Genomic DNA, 18,775 nt, shown 5'->3' on the forward strand with positions numbered 1-18,775 from the left:
TGCGTTGGAAATTGGCAGTAAATATCGATTAACTTGTAATAATTGTGGTAACCGTATACATACGTGCGTTGAAAGTGAGAATAAATATCGCTCGGTTGTTAATTGTGATAAGTAAATTTTTAGATATCGCTGTATTTGAAAAATAAAAAGTAAACTTTATCGGTGCAGTGGACGCTGGTGCAAGTATACGACAGAGATTACTCGTTTGAAATTTTTTAAATTGATGATTTTCGATTTAAACAATTTCTACGATTCGTGACGCTTGAAACTATTTACGTGACTAAATCCGACAGTGGTTTGTTATTTTTTTCAAGGAATTGGAAAATTAAAAATTATTCGACGTTTATCGCGATACGAATTGTAATAAAATGTGTATAACGAAAAGTTCCGCGGCGAGAGAACGTTTCCAACTACCGAATTACGTAGCCAAGGGGTGAAGGTTAACCGTCAGACAAGTCCGTGCGTGTTTCGTCTGCGCGCGAGCGCGCGCGTGGGCACACATCCATTCTATCAGGATGCTGTAAAACACGTTTAATTGCGAGGCCTTTAGGCAGGTGAGCATCTAGGTCAGAGTGTAAAGTTTAAGGGTTACTACTGAAATTTGCATATCGCCGAGGCCGGAGGCACGGAATCTTCGTGTTCTCGAGGAAGCTGCACGTACATCGGACATAATGCGCCTGTGCAAGCGAGCGAGCGAACGAACGCCCGCGCGCGCGCAAGCGTCCACGATACGGTTGCCGATAGACGCACGGATGCTTCCGTTTCTACAAATACGAAATTGCGAACGTACCACCGCGAGATACACCCGATACGACGCGAAATCGTAATTTTCTCCACCGAAATACCTCCGTAATAAAAACAACGTCGTTTAATGCCTCCTGTCCGGAACATTCGATACGTATTTTCTACCGTACAACTACGCTACGTTTCGTCCAACGAACGTGGGGTATACCACGCCAACACGAATAGAATCTCACGTGGCTAATTTAATACGATCTAATTGAAACGAGCTTTTACCGATCGTTCGAGTACAATTCGTTAATTTCAACGAGTCACGATTCAAGTGCCAAGATACATATTTTCGAATAGTAATGATTAAACGATCGTTTGGAACGTTACCCGGGTTATAGCGGTTACGGTAGAATTGAACGGTAAATTCTCATACTTGTGGTTGACGCCGATCAAAATTTTTCATGTCCGACCAAGAACGCAGGAGTAATTTCTTCAAACTTGTAATTTGACCGGTTCAATTTCACTAAATGGATAAAAACACAAATTCACGATAATTACAAATGCACTAATTATGCAAAATACAAGTCTAATTTTTTCGCGCACGTTCTTCCGTTCGAAATGAACGTTAAATGAACGAATAAAATTATTCCCCGCCAGATGGCGAGTGAATTTGGTTTCCGCTTGGTGAAAGCACCGGAAGTTACGGTGCTGCCATCCCGCCATTTTCTACGTTGAGGTTTAGTGGCAAGCACGTTTTGTAAACGGTGAGTGTTCAATATTTTTCGAAATTTCTACAATTTAAATTATTTTTGTAACGTTAATGTTTGTTAAACGTTCTGTTCGTTGACCCAAAGTTAATTTATTCTGACTGCCGATATCACTGTTTAATTGGAGGGTTAAACAAAAGGGTTTCAAAAACAATTGCGGTACGATACGTTGCTAGAATACACATCCATAAACGAAATGTCGATTGTAAAATTTTTCAGTTATCTCCGCATACTTCCTAAAGTTTAACATGGCAAATAATAAAGTTTCAGAAAATTGTTAACGCGAAAAATTCATTTTTGTTAAATTTAAAAATATTGTCGAATAAATGTCGCAGTATCATCTATAGTGCGCTTCGTTTTACATTATGATTACACATTGAATATACGAACGGTATCTTTTTTACATTGTAAATTAGGTAAGCCACGATGCAGATATTCGTGAAAACCTTGACGGGTAAAACCATTACCCTCGAAGTAGAAGCATCGGATACTATTGAAAATGTGAAAACCAAGATCCAGGATAAGGAAGGAATTCCACCGGATCAGCAACGTCTTATCTTCGCCGGAAAACAATTAGAAGATGGACGTACCCTCTCTGATTACAATATTCAAAAAGGTAACAAACGATTTTATTTAAAATATACCTTGTCAAATATCGAACATTTTTGTATACCAAGATAATAAGTATTTCTAAATGTTTCCGTTTATCGAGATAAAATTCCATTCTTGGAAAGTTTAAAAATTAATTCGTATATTTTTTGCAGAATCTACTTTGCATCTTGTACTACGACTTCGCGGAGGTGTTATCGAACCTACTCTTCGTATCCTCGCACAGAAATACAATTGCGATAAAATGATTTGCCGTAAGTGTTATGCCCGCCTACATCCACGTGCAACCAACTGTCGTAAGAAGAAATGTGGCCATACGAATAACATCCGCCCCAAAAAGAAGCTGAAGTAACTTATACGTTCCACTTTTGCTTGCATAGTTTGCAAGTTCATGTACCTCTTAAACAGGACTTTAATAAAAATATATTTGAGAAAATAATTCTATACATTTTTTCTGTATTTTATAACATAAATTATATATTAACAGAAGCATAACAAAATCTATTGTATAATTCAATTTTTATTTACATCGCAAAATACTGCATATATCAATTTTCTAAAATATAATTAATGCAAATGTATCGATTTTTTAAGTACTTGCTGTTGCTGTTGCTGCTGCTGTTTCGTGTAAAATTCATATAAATTAATATCGTTTGGATTTGGCATTGACCCACCGATCTAAATGAAATATATATAATTTTACCGTGATAAAAATAATATACGTGTGTAAAACATACTCACATTAGCTCTTGCAACGTATTGTTTGTATATATTTTTACTGCATTCTTTTACTACTGGTAATGTAATTGCAGGAGCTGTAGTTTCAGGAAACGACGACTGCTGAATTAATTTCGATCGGAGTTTCGTATAATCTAAATATGTTGCATTGCGTCCAATTAATACGAATCTGTAAGAAAGTAATTCGTATTAAAATAGTATGTTACGGTGTAGGTAAAAATGAATTTTGCAATTATTCTCACTTCTTATACAATACTACATCGTTTCTTTTAGGATATTCCGGTTGAGTTCCATACACTTTCTTCATAGAAGGAAATAACGACTCGAAAGATGTAAATTCCAAGCTTTCTTTTGAAGTTATTATTTGAAATTCGTTAGTATGTAGATGACTTTCATCTTCGTCTGAACTTAAATCTTCGCTAGAACTATGAAACAATCGATCAAATTCATTCTTATGTGTTTATATAAATTTGAATATAAAGTTACTTACCTGGCGCTCGATGTCGTACTACTGGTACTGCTTTGTCCAGTCATAGAAGGATTTTTCATATTTAAATTTTTAAGACCTGTTTCTTCCCTTCTTCTACCTGGTCGAACACGTACCGCAAATGGACTAAAGCTCGTTGTACAATTCGGCATAAAGTCTCTAACCGAATGACTAATTTTATACGCATAAACTTCAGAAAGTAGGGACAATTCGTATGGCCTGTAAAACGAAATCTTAAATTTAAAAAAGATATTCTTATATTCGTGTAAAAAGTTTTTTGAATACCTGTGATAATCGAAATAAACATCGATCATTTCTTCCATTGAATTTTGTACTTGTATTATTTCTGTACAAGCTTTTGTCACCTCGTTCAATGCATAGGGAAGACACTTTAATGTATTACTATCCCACCATTGTGTTAAAAGCTTTGTTCTGTGAGAATACTGACAAGCTGGTTTATGATGAAGGTAATAATCTGTCACAAGTTCCCAAATTGGAGATTTTCCTTCTTCGGGAATAAATAAACCTGTAAAATTTTGTTACGCGAGCTGTACTTACAAAATTCATTTGTGTCGAATTATTATTATTGTGCTTAATTATTTACCTAAGAATAAATTAATAGTATGCTGTTTTTCTTGATCGCTGAAAGTATTACTATAATATCTACTAAGAGTCTGCATAATATCGTTACCCTGACTAGTCCATGGTGCAGTCTTCCTAAATAATAATGAAATATTTTGTAATATTTACGAGTATATTTAATGTTATATGATCTTACCTATAAGTTTTTATTCTGTGTACTAATTGAGAACCACCATATTGCAATGCTAATGTGTCACCATGATCCTCGTATAACTCCTCTAGCATTCTTACACAATCAGAGTCAAATTCTAATTTAGGGGATTCTAAAACACCTAAAGCACATAATTGAAATCCCAAAGCACATTTCCCTATTGCAAATTGTGCTGTATTCGTACGATCTAAGCAATCCACACAATTTGTTCTAATAATTCCAGTTTGTAATGTGCCTTTTTTACTAAAACACTGCCTTACTTTATCTTCTATGTGACTTAACTCGGAAAAATTATTTTCTGTAGTAGGTTTAGAACCAGAATTGTAATTTATAGATAAATTATTGGTACTTTCAACTGCCAAATTTGTAGAACACTGAACATTATGTGAATGGAATGATAAAATTGTGTTTGAGTTCGTTTTGTGAAGTTTTTTAGCATTATTAGATTGAGAAGAAAAGAGATTTCTTTGACTGTAATATGGATTTTGTGATTGAAAAATACCCATTTGTAACACTGCATTATATGCTATGTTTGCCAAACGAGTCATAACATTGACCTTTTTGCTAAAAAATAAATTGCTTTATTGTTACTTCTTTCTTTGCTCAACACTTTTCATGCAGTGTACTATAAACTAATTGTAATTGTACCTTTTATTCATTCGAGCCATATCAAAACATATATACTGAATATGATGTTCTGGAGGTAAAAATTGATTTAAATATTTAACAGCCATAGATAATTCATCGCTTAGTGTGCTTTCATGTTTCTTTTTCTCTCGTTTTTTAACAAGATTGAGAATTATAATTGGAGAGCCGTACCTCTTTAGAAGTTGATTAAAATGTGCACCTAAGTTTTTTCAATGACAATCATATAAATATTGTACAACAGCATGAAATAAATCTCAATACTTTGTAATATTCCTACCTGCTGTTTCTACATATGGATCTGCCAAATCACAAGCAATAGTAGGTTTAGGAACCATTTTACTGACATATTGGCTCCAGTGACCAGGAACCGATCCACGCATTTGAACAAAAGAACTAAAACGACCTTTACTTAAAGAACTTACACCAGAATCATGAACAATTTGTTCCGTTTCTACTTCATTGGCAACGTCACCCTTAATATTTAAAATTGTTACATAATAGTAAAGGATTATCATAGTAAGAAAACAAATATAATTCAATAATACCTACATCAAAATTCGCCCCACGTTTTAAAAATCTAGTGCCCGCATATTTATTACTTCTTCTGGCTATAATAGTTACATACATAGATCTCCCAAAAATACTAACATTCGATTGACCGATAAACCCGTGTGTAATGTATAATATCCAATCACGATGTAAATCTTTTTCCGCTGGCTTCAAAAGATGAGAGTTCCATACAAATCGACGGTTGGGATTACTTCGTACACCATAATCAATGTATTTTTCTGTACTGCTAAAAATGTTAATAATTCAATGCACATTTCCCAAACATAAAAACACAGTTTTTATATGTTATAACAGACCTACTATTCTGATGTTTTTTTCTAAATGCCCACATATTAAAAAAGTCTCCTGCATCTTCAGTATCGTCACTTTCTGTTTGACTTGAAGCCTCGCCATGAGGTATGTTAGATTTAATATGTTTTGGTGGAGTCATATTATTTTGTAGAGTGTGCGTTAAGTCATATGAATAACTAAAGTAGAAATTACTGCTAAGATCGATACTTTGAAACATTTTTACGTATCTTTGTTCCTCAGGGTGAAAAACACGCACAGTGTCGTTTGGAATATAAATCATTGAAGTATCTTCTACTTTATATATTGTATGATGCCCAATCACAGCCACTCTACACCGTTTTGTGACTAAAATTATATAGTATCCCTCCAAAAAACGTACAAAACCTACCACAAGACAATTAATCATCAGATTAAAATGCTCTATTTAACCAAATAAACTTAAACAATTATTTTCTATCGTATTGAAATCACATAAAACTTGCATTAAATATTTTTATGTACACCTAACGTATTGTGCATATAACATGCTTAATTCCATATTTGCAAGCAAAATAGCATGCAAATATAATTAAATGTTACACCATACTAAAAACGTTCACGTACTGTAGTATCTTACACATGGCATGTATATATTCATAGAATGCTTAATATTAAAATATATTGCACATAAATTTATTGCAATTATTTAAATATCAAGTTTTCAATTTAATAATTTACTACAGAGATGTCACAGAGAATGACTGTTAACATATTAAAGCTGTGCTTTTATTACACTGCCTTCCCATTATACCATCTTCATTGATCTTTGAATAGTGTAAAGAAGTAAACTTCTTATTATACTTATATACTTTTTCATGTTTATCTGTGCGAATTAAACGTACAAACTTTTTTGAAAAAGAATAATCACTTGGTTCCTTATTGAATGTCGTATTGATATAAAATAGAAGACGCTTGACTCTGAATATTAAGCTCAGTAGCCCTTACCAAGAAGACCGAAAGCTGACACTAGTCTGGGAAAACCGTCCCTCTGCCACATTGTTTTCCAGGTGAATTTAGTTTGAGTCGGTTTGTGCAGCGGCTTTTGAAATTCTTGGTGCTCAGATTCTTCTGATACACCGTTGTCAGGTGTAGATTCATTGTAATTGCTGCCTTTGTTAGCAAGCAAATATAAATAAGCTGTCTTACATAACAATTTTAGCAATAGCTTTGTTTAGATTCTATTAATACGCGAGTTGTTTTGGGTCTAATACTAGAGTACAATAAACATGCAATCAAAAAGTGAAAAACATGCAAAATGGTGAGGCTTAAGCTAACACCTCTAGTAGTACAATATATCTATATATTGGATTTATATTCAAAATTTTGTATTATCTGAATTTAGTATATAATTATGCAAATATTAATAATTATCAAAAGACATGACAAGTGCATATATAATAAAAGCATGTACATGCACCAATTATGATTTTTGCCGTATGTAAGATTAGAAGAGTAACATTAAGTTGCTTACCAACAATACCAAATGCTGAAATAACTCTTGAAACTCCACCAATGTTAAGTCGTTGCCCAGCGCGTGTAAGGTTGCCCATATCAATCATATACACAAGATCTTTAATCTCATCCTTAGTGTATTCCCTTTTATCGTCCACAACAATTAATTCTTTCGGCTCTGTACGATCTATTTTTAATACCCGAAAACGAGTTAAAGCATTGTTTGAACCCATCAAATAAAATCTCTGTAATAAAAGTAGTTTGTTTACAAAAATATTCACTTGCTTAATACTGTGGTACTTGGGTGACATATGATTTTTAAGTACAATATCGCTTATAATAAACAAATTATTTGGTATTTATAAAAATAATCTTACAGATTTTGTTTCATAAAGTGCGATTTTTTGTATTGAAGAAATAATGGGATGAAACGATACAATTGGAATTGAATTGTTATCCATTTTCGAATACTCATTGTATAGACACAAACATTTCTCTGACATTCGATGAAAATTTCTGTTTCATGAATTGAATGTCAAACTCGTGAAAAAAAACAGTAGCTTTGCAGCGCACTCTATGTTTAAGTACGTTGACTCTGAGAAACATATTCCATCCAATCATTTTGGTATCATTATAGTCGGTAAAGGTAGTAAACGTAAAAAACTTATCCTTGTACATTATTTCTATCAAATGTATCAGTCTCAGGTTTCGGAGAAGAAGCTGATGAGAGGTTTTAGTTGTCAAAAATAAAAATTCTGGGTTAGGTAAATAAATTATCAATCCAAAGTTTAACATGTTATGTATGTATTATTAAATATGTACCACTGTGTTGTATGAATAAATATCAATAAATACGTCTAATCTACATACGAATTGCATGAATCGCAGTAAAATAATACTCGGATTAATGTTTTGCGATAATTAATATTTACAACAATTAATCAATCCATAGATTCAATAATTTCTTATTAAATATATTTCACTGCATTCTTGAAAATGAATTCAGTTGTAATTAATTAAGAAGAGAATGAATAGTGTAGTTAATTAAAATATCGCCAGAAGGAAAGTTACAAACTACATTTAACAGGAATGCACATATTTATTAGATACAAACTTTTCTTATACAAGTGTTATGCATTTCAGAAGAACAATAATTTATAATATAATTAATACAAAATATTACATAAATGTGACTAATACATTTATTGGACGGATTCATTGGCGATTACATTTATAAATTATTCAAATTCGTGTATAAAGTCACTATCAAATTTTTAAATAAACATTCATGATAAATATCGTATCATTTAAATGTAAAATATATGAATGCTGAGACAAAATGAAAGAGTGTAACCAATTATTTAATTAACTTCCATGATCAATCATTTTTATAGTATTATTGAGTTATCTTTATCTTTTATTGATATATATATCACGAATTTGATCTGTGAGCCATTCTATGCCTGGTTGTAATCCTTCTCCACTGATTGCATTTGTTGCTCGTATATGCCAAGGTTTGTTTTGTATACGATCAAGACCAAGACCAGCAACAAGTTTAACGGTAGTCAAAGAATCGGGTAAATCCATTTTATTTGCCAAAAAGAGTATCGGTATTTTGCGACCTACAATGTTTAGTATAAAACATTCCATGTTTGAGAACCTATTTATACTCTATGATGAGAACCAATACAAAAATTTTATACCTGCTACGTCTGGATGTTGAAGAAGCATATCTAATTCTTCTTTGACAACAACCAATCGTAGCTTATCACTGCTATCAATTATAAAAATAATACCATGGCAATCCTTATAGTAATGCTCCCATAAAGATCTATGGCGGTCATGACCTGACATATCAAGTGCTGTAAAACTGACATTTTTAACTGAAAAAGAACATTGTATCTGTACGCAATTAAACGTGTATATTCAGTTACTTTCTTTCGCGAATAAAATCACAAATAGATATATTATTACAATAATATGATACGTACAAATTATAGAGTGGAACGACGAGTAAACTATAATTCGTTCAACATAACGATAGAGTCTGGGTAAATAAAAATGCGTTTAAATGGTGTGAGTACGACAAAGGAGAATTTATAAATTTATTTAATAATAGTACTCTAAAAGTTATGAATTTCTTGACCGAATATTATGTTTTTCGTGCTACATCTGATCAAAATGGCGCGTTAGCAAAATGGACCAATGAGATTCTGAGTAAGAGTTCACTTTTTCTATCCATTTTATCTTCAAATTAGTCGAACAATAAATATTTAAACTGTTAAATATATATATATATATATATATATATATATATATATATATATATATATATATATATATATATATATATATATATATTTAACGTGTAACTATTAACATTCACTTGTTGAAATACCACCTGTTTTCAAATGCATGAGAATCGCTAAACGCAAAGAAGATAATTACGTTTTGGCGGGATATCGTTTAAAACTAATAAATTAGTAATAAAAAATAGTAATAGAGTATTATATAATTTTTGAAACAATAGTTATAAGTTTAAACATAGAGATGTCTGATATTATAGAAAATGTTGATGACAACAACCAAGATTCACCCACGAGTAACGGTAAGCCAATGTTGTGTTTAAAAATCTAACCCTATAATTGATGAAAACAACAATTAAAGGTATACATATTATTCAATTCTAGAAGCTGTCGACGAGGCGAAAAGCAAATTAAGAAAACAAATCAATAAGTTAAAATCTATAATTTTGCAAATTGAGTGGAGTTTAGACATATATAAATTTAAAAAAATTAAAATCACCTTTGATCAAAAGACTTCTGATGTTTCTAATGATACAGATATCTTTGAAGTTCCAAATATTAATACAGAATTAGAGTTTCAACTGTATAAGTATGCTGGTATTTACTGTGTCAAGTTTTCAGAAAAAGAACTCATATTTAATTTTTCATCATCAAATAAATATAAGAAAGAAGATACTTTTGCCGTACAAATTTTAAATCAGAATGCGGAATGGGGTTTAGGGAAATGGATAATGCCCATGGCAATTGATTTAAATGATTTAATGACAATGTTTTCTATTAAAAATTTAAAATATATACATCATTTTATAAGAACTTGTAAATATTATGTTGACAGTTATTTTCTTCGACATGAACAATATCATGCATTAAAAGTACATGTTTTATATTAATTTTATTCTTATTGAAAATGATGGAACAAATACAAAACATTAAATATATTTTAAATTTTCAGGATAAAATGTCTGGTATAAAAGATTGCAATTTACAAACAAATTTAGCATATACTTGGATGAGTTTAAAATTAATGGGAGTACATAATGTGGAAGATGATTTATATATAAATATACTTGTATATCTTATGTATGATATTAATGAAGCCAGACCGCACAAAATTATAGTAGATTCACAAACAGAGGAAAAATTAGACAAAAGTGTATGCAAATATTTGAAAACTTCATTACAGTATTTCAAAATATTTGATTTATGTACAGCATTTGAGAAAATGTTAAAGAAAGGATCATTTAAATGGACAAAAGAATGTGATGAAGATAGTCCAATGGAGTTTGATGTATGATGAAAATCTTAATTCATTTAAATCAATAGTCTTTAAGTTTTATTAAAAAATCACTTTTATTTACAGAATTCAAAAAGTTCAGATGAAGAGGGATTTTTAAAAGAATGTTCAAAGCAACAAAGGAAATCTTCAATGTATCGAAAAAAACAACAGTTGAAGAAAAAAAGGCAAAGAAGTAAGACACCTGTTTCGGAAAATTTTCAAAGTGATGAGCAATCTACCCAAAACACAGATAAAACGGTTGAGAATCAACATTCTGTAAATAATTATACCAATACTGTAAAAACTCCATCAGATATAAGCCAATCACAGGGGAAGAAATTAAGACAGACAAAATTAAAATTTCGATTGTACAATCATTCAGATGCATGTTTAAGTGGTTATAGTATTGCTTCTACGAAGACAACACCCACAAAGAATGTGACAAAGGGAAATGTAAATGAACCATTAACTAGTACTCCAATACATCAACATCATTCAAAATTGATAACTTCATTAAGTAATATTGATAATATTAGTGATATTACAGTAAATGAAAATAATTCACAAAATAGAAAAACTAAAGACAACATTAATCCACAAAAAAGAATACACAGATAAAGACTAAGTTCCAAATAATTTATCTACAATAATGTTATGCAACAAAATAGAAATGAATATAAAATATTTAATATAATTAAAATTACATGTTCAAAAAGAAATTTTTGTCAGAAATTAAGGAAAAACTGAAGAGTATGTGAAATATAAGTATTTGATGGAATTTGCAACAAAGTGTGATGCATTTCTTGTTTTGTATGTTATTTGAATATATATATATATATATATTTTTTTTTATAAAAATAAACTTATCTTTAACATGATGTACCTATATAACTTTACTGAATTATAACACGTGGTGCTTGAACCAATTAATACAATAATGCAAGTGCAAGTAATAATATTGTTTTAAGCACGTCAATTGAGCATCAAACGTCGTTCACTCGTCAGTAATTAACTTACATGAAAATTTTTCAACATTATACCCGACTGTGGGCACTATGTCTATGCAGCGGTCATCCTCGCGTTTGAAATTATTTATGACCGTCGACTTACCACTGTTGTTAAGGCCCACTACTAAAACGTTTACTTCTTTTTTCCTAAGACCTAAAAGATTCGCTAATCGGTCAAATAGCCCCATGTTCTATGCTTCCTTGGAAGATTGTTACGTGTTTATCGAACATCAATAGTCAACGCTGCTATCATTGATTGAAAGAAGGAAAAGGACAGACGCAAGAACGAGAGTAGTTGTTCCTTCTTTCCAGCGCTTAACTTTATTTTGAGTATTACTAATAAAAACTGCATAAATATTTAAATGTTAATATTTTACATAAAAATTATGTAATGTTTCGCATGTTCTCAAACATTGATAACATGTAACTTCTGTTTCTGTATATCAATTCTATTTTTCAATGAAGTTGAGAATCACTGATGAAACATATGCTCGTGTTCCTGTTTTGCACGAGGTATCTTTTATGGAAGTGATGAATGTAAAATTTAATTTATGAACAAATTGAAATCAATTACTTTTATATCAATTTGTTTTTGAATTCTGTGCATTCGACGAGAAATATAAAAATGGTAAATTTTAAGCACGACTAATAGGTATACGTTAAGAAATTAAGATAGTATGTATTAGGTTACTTTTTACTCTGGACTATTTTAAAAAATTTTCAGCCGAAAGGAAAATCAAAGAAATTCATTGACAAGAAAAATTCAGTAACATTTCATTTAGTTCATCGTTCACAAAAGGATCCATTAATTGCCGATGAAACAGCGCCTCAACGCGTTCTTGTACCTGCTGGAGATACACAAGCTTCTAAATTTGAGAAAAAAAATTTAAACAATTCTAAGCGCAAAGAAGAGGAACAAAAATATGGCATATATTTTGACGATGATTATGACTATTTGCAACATCTTAAGGATGTCAATTCTTTGACATCTGAATGGGAACGCATAGACTCTGTAAACACTTCAAAAACAAATGACAAAAAAGATGCTCCAAAGATTAGTTTACCATCTTCTGTGTTTGCTTCAAATGTAGAAGAAAAAGTTGGGCTTCTTAATAAAGCGGCTCCTGTTTCTGGATTGCGTTTAGATTTGGATCCAGATGTAATTGCAGCATTGGACGATGATTTTGACTATAATAATCCAGACAATCAATTAGAAGATAATTTTATAGAATTAGCTAACGTTGATACTAGTGACAGTGAGTTTGTGAGAAATGAAGTATATGAAGGTATGTAAGAATATATTATTTATATGTAACAATTAATTTATATCTAATAAAATTGAATTGAATGAATTAGATGAAACATCTGATGTTTCGTACGAGGAACATATGGGATTATCCGATGAAGAACGAGATGAAATTCATAGTTTAAATGGTTCTCAATATACTTTTAGAGAAGAAGAAACAAAATCACGTTTTACAGAATATTCAATGAGTAGTAGTGTCATGAGGAGAAATGAACAGTTAACTCTTCTTGATGATAAATTTGAGACAGTAAATATACATCAGTATAAAATATTCACTTATCTAATATATATATATATAAATAAAATATATTGTTATATGTGTTGATAGATGTATGCAGCATACAATGAAAATGAAATTGGTGCATTAGATTGTGATGAAATCGAAGGATACATAGCACCAGATTCAGATTTAGTTCTTCAATGTGCAGTAGAATTTGAAAAACAACAAAATCAAAATGTAAGTACTAGAAATTTGTTTTCAAAGGATAAATATCAATTATTATTTTTTTGTACAGGCTGAAAATGTTGCACAACTTATGAAAGATAAAATGAATATATTTGAAAAAGAATATTCTAATTCTGACGATGAGAATAGCTTGGAAGAACTTGTTGTTGATGCAAGACAGAAAGATAAATGGGATTGTGAAAGTATTATTAGTACATACAGTAATATTTATAATCATCCAAAACAAATTTCTGAACCCAAGGCATGATACTTAAAAATAATTTTTCTCCTATGACATTTAGTATGTAATCATGACTTATCAATTTCTTTATAGCATACAAGAAAGATTAAAGTCGATTTGAGGACTGGTATACCAAAAAACATTTTAGATGGATCCTCTGCAAAACTGACAAGTAGAACTTTAGCTCAGTTTGATCAGCAAAATGAAGGTGAGAAACCAAAGAGACCTCAATCTATTGCTGAAACAATGAAATCAACTTTAAGCACATTAAGTATGAGACCCAAGGGAGAAACTCCTGAAGAAAGGAAGGACAGGAAAAAGGCCCTTAAGGAATACAGAAAAGTAAAATTTGTTTCTTAATTTTGAATATGTATAATATAAATTAATAACCGATTTGTAATTGTCAATTCCAGGAAAGGAGAATAGAACGAAAAGCAAATACCGAAGCATTTAAGGAGGAAAAGAAACGTCAAGAAAAGATTCTGTTAAACAATAGACAAAACATACAAGGAAATTGTATACTTTAATGTGTAAAATTTTTTATAATTCTCTTCTGTAAATTAAACAATTCCCAATTATTTATACTCGTTATTATGTGTCCATTGAATGTATTATTTACTTGCATATTAAATTTATTTTATGTAATTTTCTAAATAATTGTATTTTTAAAACAGTAAATCGAAAGTAAACTTACTGTTATATGTGAAGTGTGCAATTACTAAAATGAATAAGATGAGGAAAATTAATGTACAAAGTATAAAGTTTGTAGAAAATTTTTAGAAAATTTACATATACTATGAATTCATTATCAGTGCAATTGCTCTAACAGTAATTTGGTACTGTTGCATTTGCATACATTTAAATAGGTTATTTTAACGAAACATTTTATTTGTTTCTAAATTTAACTAATTCAGAAATTGAAATGTTGAAAGAACTTAAAATCCTGGAATGCAATAAATAAGAAAGGAAAGAGGTAGGTAAAATTAGACAGTATCGATATGATATAATACGAATGGTGCATTTATTTTCGATATTAATTAATATGTGATATATTTTTTATGTGTTCTATTAGTCGTTACTTGCTTGAACTATGGTTGGTACATTCGTAATTGTACGAGTTAGTGCCCACGTGAGAGCACAAGGTAAAGCGCCATCGTTTAAGGCGGGGCAAACAACGGAAACTCCAAAGTCATATGATCGATTTGTGATTCTTTCCTTCAGAATACAGATCTCTTCGTTCGTTACAAAGATGGCCAGCCAAACGCAAGGTATTCAACAGCTCCTGACAGCCGAAAAAAGAGCTGCGGATAAAGTTGCAGATGCTAGAAAACGTGAGTTTCTATTCAACCATTATAATTAATATTTTAATATAAATGTATGTCGTGTACAACACGTTGTGGTGAACCTTTCTGTGACCCTGAGTTTAAATGGGTGTAACCTTTCAAATGGACTGAAAAGTGATATTTGAATTTGCATTTAAGATTATGGTTTTCACTTACTATAATATCTGTTATACAGTTAATCACTTAAAATGAAATTGTAGAAAGAAGAACGTGACATGCAAGTATAGCATTGAGCTATTTTCTGTGATAAAATTGAACTAACCTTCGTTAATGTAATGTGTAACATAATTTACGAGAATAATTAAATATTTGTAGTATTGTTAAAACTGCTGAAATAAAGTTACAATTCTAAAATAATGTTCATCTTAGGTAAAGCACGCCGATTAAAGCAGGCGAAGGAAGAAGCTCAAGATGAAATTGAAAAGTATAGGCAAGAAAGAGAAAGACAATTTCGTGAATTTGAAGCCAAGGTAAGTACTTTTGACAAAAGAAAATTATTTTTGAAATTTAATATTTTAAATCGTAATATTCCCAAAGTTCAGAAGAATACAACATTACGGATAATATTTTCTTTTTATCGATTAGCACATGGGATCGAAAGAAGATGTTGCTACACGTATAGAGGCTGATACAAAAATAAAAATAGAAGAAATGAATCGCGATGTGTCTATGCATAAAAAAAATGTAAGTTGTCTTAACGTATCTACGTACAAAATAAAAAAAAGGTTTCCAGTTTATATTTTTTACATGCGATTTATGTCACATAGGTTATGCTTAAAATCCTGGAGTTGGTGTACAACATTAAACCACAGTTGCACAAGAATTACCGCACCGAAATTTAAGTCGCAAGAAATGCATCAACTAATTATAAATATCGCATCTTACGCTATAAATGTACATTAAGTACTTTCCTTTACCATATCTTAAAACGTATCTATTACCATTATGTTGTACTTTTATCGAAGAAAGCGTATACCTTTTAATTGTAGATGGTGGTATTTGAATTACTAGAATTTTTTCTGCAGTTGCTACACGACAATAAATGTAACCGTAACTATGCTGAGCTTTTACCACCGTATTGGAAAGTTCGAGAATTATTCTAGTTGCATCACGATAGTAATATAAATGTATTACAGAAGTTGTCGTCATTATGATATATCAAGGCCTAGATATATTAGGATGACGTTTATATGTTAAAATTTAGGGTGGTGGCAAAAAATGGTACATCGTTAAATGTATATTGCTAGATGTCATTCCATAATTCTGCTACATCGAGGACATAAAATATAATTACAAAATCCTGTACAACCTCCCGAAAATCACAGACAAGCTCCCAGTCGATCGTGGTTCTCGCGATGATGTACAAATACACCATTTGTTTTGTTTGAAATTTTTAAGCTTTGTTAAGTTATACGAAATATTAGTTATACCTCATGTGTATACCCTGTCTCTGTGAGTTAGTTAATCTGTACAGTATTAATGTTCAAAAATAAAAACAACCAAAATCTATGTACATATATTGTAATTGGTACCCCTACCATGCGAGATATTTTAATATAACAGTGTTTCGAATGCAAAAAAAAGTACGTTAGCGTTATGTACAGTTTGTATAGTTGCGTAATCTGCAAAATTATTACGTAAAACATTTCGCGACTGTTTAATATTCGCGGCAATATTTAAAATTGTATCAAGCGTTTCAATCGCATCCTTACAGGATATACTAACGACCAATCCTATAATATTAACGTCGTTAAAAGTGAACACAATAAAAGAAGTAATATATTTTTATCTAATCTGTAAAATTTTAAATATTTTGCACAAATGTCGGGAATTTTAAGATCTATCGTTATCAATTGCAAGTTCAAGCTGGTTTTCTTGTTTGAGCGCAAACGCAGTTCCAGTTAAACTTTTAACCGCAACGTGATTGGTCATTCCCGTTTACGTTCGTTGCAATTGGTCAACGGTTCAGATGGAAAAGAAAATATTCTAAACATGGTGGGGGAATCAGCTGTGTAAACCTAACCTTTCCTCAGCCGACGGATCGCGTTCGCTGACGGCGGTTCGTTGGGTTGCGCGTAGTGCGTATGTGTGATGTGCGTTTACACAACACTAGCGCCACTCTATAGAGACCGAAAGGTGATTCGATTTCGCGAACTAATCCTGGCAGCGCGGAGCGGTCAGTACGTGTGCCATTCTGCACCGAGAAATGGCAGCCGACGAGACGCGTTCGGGTAGTAGGAGCGCGAGCACGTTGCCGACGTACGAGGTCGTGTGTGAGGACGCAGTGACAGCTGTGCTCGGGTACGCGTTTTAAATCTGTTATGATTAAGAACGTACCGGGTAAGACCGGTCGCCGACCAGCTGCGAGTCCGGAGAGGAAAAGATCGTTGTAGATAACGCGTGTCGAAAGTTCTGTGTGAACGGTGCATTTTTGGTTTTTCGGTTTTCTTCGCTCTTCGAAGGCGTGTTGCGAAGCTTGGCGAGCAAAAGGGTGTGTGTTTACCGAACCTCTTTGGATACAACCAGCCACAAGATGTGGTGTCTCGTTAGCCAAGCCAATTCCGTCATCCTGGAGGTGCAGGTCGACCCCAAAGCTATTGGTCAGGAGTGTCTCGAAAAGGTGAGTCATTCCTTTATTATATTTTTATTGTTGCGATAATTGAAGAGAAAGAAGCGATTGTCGTACACCCGAAACCGTTTCTCCAACGCGACATTCGTACATCTTAAAGGAAACTGTTCATTTTCAATTTACTGAATTTTTTGCCACACCGCGTTAGCGTCGAAGAAATTTCATTAAGTCGAAACATTCATGGGAATAAGAGATTCGAACGCGGTACGCGGTACTTTCATGCGATACGAACGCAACGGTTTGATAGCAATCTCCAACCGACGTTGCTTTTCATTCGGTTGAAATTTCTCTAACTTTCATTTTTTATTCTATTTTACGCGTCGCAACCATCGATATACGAGACAGGGACATAACAACGTAACTCTGGCACGATACCGAGCATAACTTTGTCTTAGCATCGCGGTATCGTTTCCCATGTAAACAATAACAAAGCGGTCATTCGTTGTCCGTGTTGCCGACGGTATTGCTTCGTGGAATGGATATCGAAACGTAACAACGGTCGAACGACACACGCGCTTCATCGATATCGATATATTTCGCGATACAATGTCATTACCAACGTACCGTCTCGAAAGGTGGTTAGATCGCAGAAACGTAAACCGTGTTCTCGCGTAACGAAGACGGTGTGAACGCTGCCTTACGGTTAGATCGTAACTCACGTGCGCAACAGATGCCCCGAAAACATTCGACTACTTGTGGGTACAATTTGAAATTTGATATCCTCTGTCAACGAGAAAGTTCTGTACTTTTGTTTTTGCGTAAATTTATCTCGCGTGCGCGGCATTATCTACGCGTTGCGATTCGATCTGTGACAGCGATCGAAACTAAAAGCACGCAGTACCCGGTACGTGAATATCGACACGTTTACCTGATCGTCGGCGTGGTCGATTCTTCTCGCGCGTCGTTCGCGATAGTTTCGTCGTTCGTTGACCAGTTTCCATCGACAACTGGCGACCGTCTGTGCTCCGTCGATCCGTATCGAACTTGTTCAAGGAGAAGAATGAACGACGAGGTAGCGGCGATATCGAGGTGATCGTATATTTAATTTATCCCCGACCTGGGGTGACCTCACGACAACCTCGATGGTCGTTCCACC

At 32.5% G+C, this 18,775-nt stretch overlaps 7 protein-coding genes across 12 annotated transcripts in view; 5 read left to right on the top strand and 2 right to left on the bottom strand.

Moving 5' to 3' along the window:
• Window positions 1-1,371: 1,371 nt before the first annotated feature.
• On the top strand, window positions 1,372-2,547 carry Rpl40 (ribosomal protein L40). Its single transcript, XM_076318351.1, has 3 exons — window positions 1,372-1,496; window positions 1,916-2,115; window positions 2,264-2,547. The coding sequence occupies exons 2-3, from the start codon at window positions 1,926-1,928 to the stop codon at window positions 2,458-2,460; spliced, it is 387 nt and encodes a 128-aa protein (XP_076174466.1). The 5' UTR covers window positions 1,372-1,496; window positions 1,916-1,925; the 3' UTR covers window positions 2,461-2,547.
• Fig4 (polyphosphoinositide phosphatase FIG4) lies at window positions 2,458-7,637 on the bottom strand. 3 transcript variants are annotated; one of them, XM_076318349.1, is made up of 14 exons: window positions 7,504-7,637; window positions 7,146-7,371; window positions 6,620-6,784; window positions 5,641-6,019; window positions 5,324-5,567; window positions 5,052-5,247; window positions 4,775-4,973; window positions 4,112-4,690; window positions 3,938-4,050; window positions 3,619-3,859; window positions 3,337-3,552; window positions 3,089-3,271; window positions 2,850-3,015; window positions 2,458-2,786 (listed from the first exon to the last, which is right to left on the bottom strand). In XM_076318349.1, the coding sequence occupies exons 1-14, from the start codon at window positions 7,627-7,629 to the stop codon at window positions 2,676-2,678; spliced, it is 3,144 nt and encodes a 1,047-aa protein (XP_076174464.1). In that variant the 5' UTR covers window positions 7,630-7,637; the 3' UTR covers window positions 2,458-2,675. The 3 variants fall into 3 exon arrangements, with proteins under 3 accessions (XP_076174464.1, XP_076174462.1, XP_076174465.1); XM_076318347.1 differs by having other exon boundaries at window positions 2,459-2,786; window positions 5,324-5,570; XM_076318350.1 differs by lacking the exon at window positions 6,620-6,784 and having other exon boundaries at window positions 2,526-2,786; window positions 5,324-5,570.
• Window positions 7,638-7,812: 175 nt separating this feature from the next.
• LOC143150243 (uncharacterized) lies at window positions 7,813-11,495 on the top strand. Of its 3 annotated transcripts, none has more exons than XM_076318377.1 (6): window positions 7,813-7,890; window positions 9,127-9,343; window positions 9,693-9,734; window positions 9,817-10,304; window positions 10,385-10,720; window positions 10,793-11,495. In XM_076318377.1, the coding sequence occupies exons 2-6, from the start codon at window positions 9,259-9,261 to the stop codon at window positions 11,324-11,326; spliced, it is 1,485 nt and encodes a 494-aa protein (XP_076174492.1). In that variant the 5' UTR covers window positions 7,813-7,890; window positions 9,127-9,258; the 3' UTR covers window positions 11,327-11,495. The 3 variants fall into 3 exon arrangements, with proteins under 3 accessions (XP_076174492.1, XP_076174491.1, XP_076174490.1); XM_076318376.1 differs by having other exon boundaries at window positions 7,817-7,926; XM_076318375.1 differs by lacking the exon at window positions 7,813-7,890 and having other exon boundaries at window positions 8,359-9,343.
• On the bottom strand, window positions 8,212-12,000 carry Arl6 (ADP ribosylation factor-like 6). 2 transcript variants are annotated; one of them, XM_076318381.1, is made up of 3 exons: window positions 11,819-12,000; window positions 8,830-9,009; window positions 8,212-8,748 (listed from the first exon to the last, which is right to left on the bottom strand). In XM_076318381.1, exons 1-3 carry the CDS (start codon window positions 11,901-11,903, stop codon window positions 8,537-8,539), a joined length of 477 nt encoding a protein of 158 aa, XP_076174496.1. In that variant the 5' UTR covers window positions 11,904-12,000; the 3' UTR covers window positions 8,212-8,536. The 2 variants fall into 2 exon arrangements, with proteins under 2 accessions (XP_076174496.1, XP_076174495.1); XM_076318380.1 differs by having other exon boundaries at window positions 11,726-12,000.
• A 91-nt stretch (window positions 12,001-12,091) lies between these two features.
• Ltv1 (LTV1 ribosome biogenesis factor) lies at window positions 12,092-14,357 on the top strand. Its single transcript, XM_076318379.1, has 7 exons — window positions 12,092-12,343; window positions 12,440-13,001; window positions 13,072-13,268; window positions 13,350-13,478; window positions 13,537-13,728; window positions 13,801-14,049; window positions 14,121-14,357. The coding sequence occupies exons 1-7, from the start codon at window positions 12,341-12,343 to the stop codon at window positions 14,232-14,234; spliced, it is 1,446 nt and encodes a 481-aa protein (XP_076174494.1). The 5' UTR covers window positions 12,092-12,340; the 3' UTR covers window positions 14,235-14,357.
• Window positions 14,358-14,782: 425 nt separating this feature from the next.
• Vha13 (V-type proton ATPase subunit Vha13) lies at window positions 14,783-16,563 on the top strand. Its single transcript, XM_076317866.1, has 4 exons — window positions 14,783-15,038; window positions 15,420-15,520; window positions 15,636-15,734; window positions 15,818-16,563. The coding sequence occupies exons 1-4, from the start codon at window positions 14,798-14,800 to the stop codon at window positions 15,890-15,892; spliced, it is 516 nt and encodes a 171-aa protein (XP_076173981.1). The 5' UTR covers window positions 14,783-14,797; the 3' UTR covers window positions 15,893-16,563.
• A 562-nt stretch (window positions 16,564-17,125) lies between these two features.
• Dnr1 (E3 ubiquitin-protein ligase defense repressor 1) overlaps window positions 17,126-18,775 on the top strand; it is a 152,088-nt gene continuing 150,438 nt past the window's right edge. The window contains exons 1-2 of the mRNA XM_076318401.1: window positions 17,126-17,351; window positions 17,513-17,670. Coding sequence (XP_076174516.1) covers window positions 17,584-17,670 — 87 coding nt within the window. The 5' untranslated portion in view covers window positions 17,126-17,351; window positions 17,513-17,583. The remainder of the gene's footprint in view (window positions 17,352-17,512; window positions 17,671-18,775) is intronic.

The sequence above is a fragment of the Ptiloglossa arizonensis genome, chromosome 8 (genome assembly GCF_051014685.1).
Source record: "Ptiloglossa arizonensis isolate GNS036 chromosome 8, iyPtiAriz1_principal, whole genome shotgun sequence".
Classification (NCBI taxonomy): domain Eukaryota; kingdom Metazoa; phylum Arthropoda; class Insecta; order Hymenoptera; family Colletidae; genus Ptiloglossa; species Ptiloglossa arizonensis.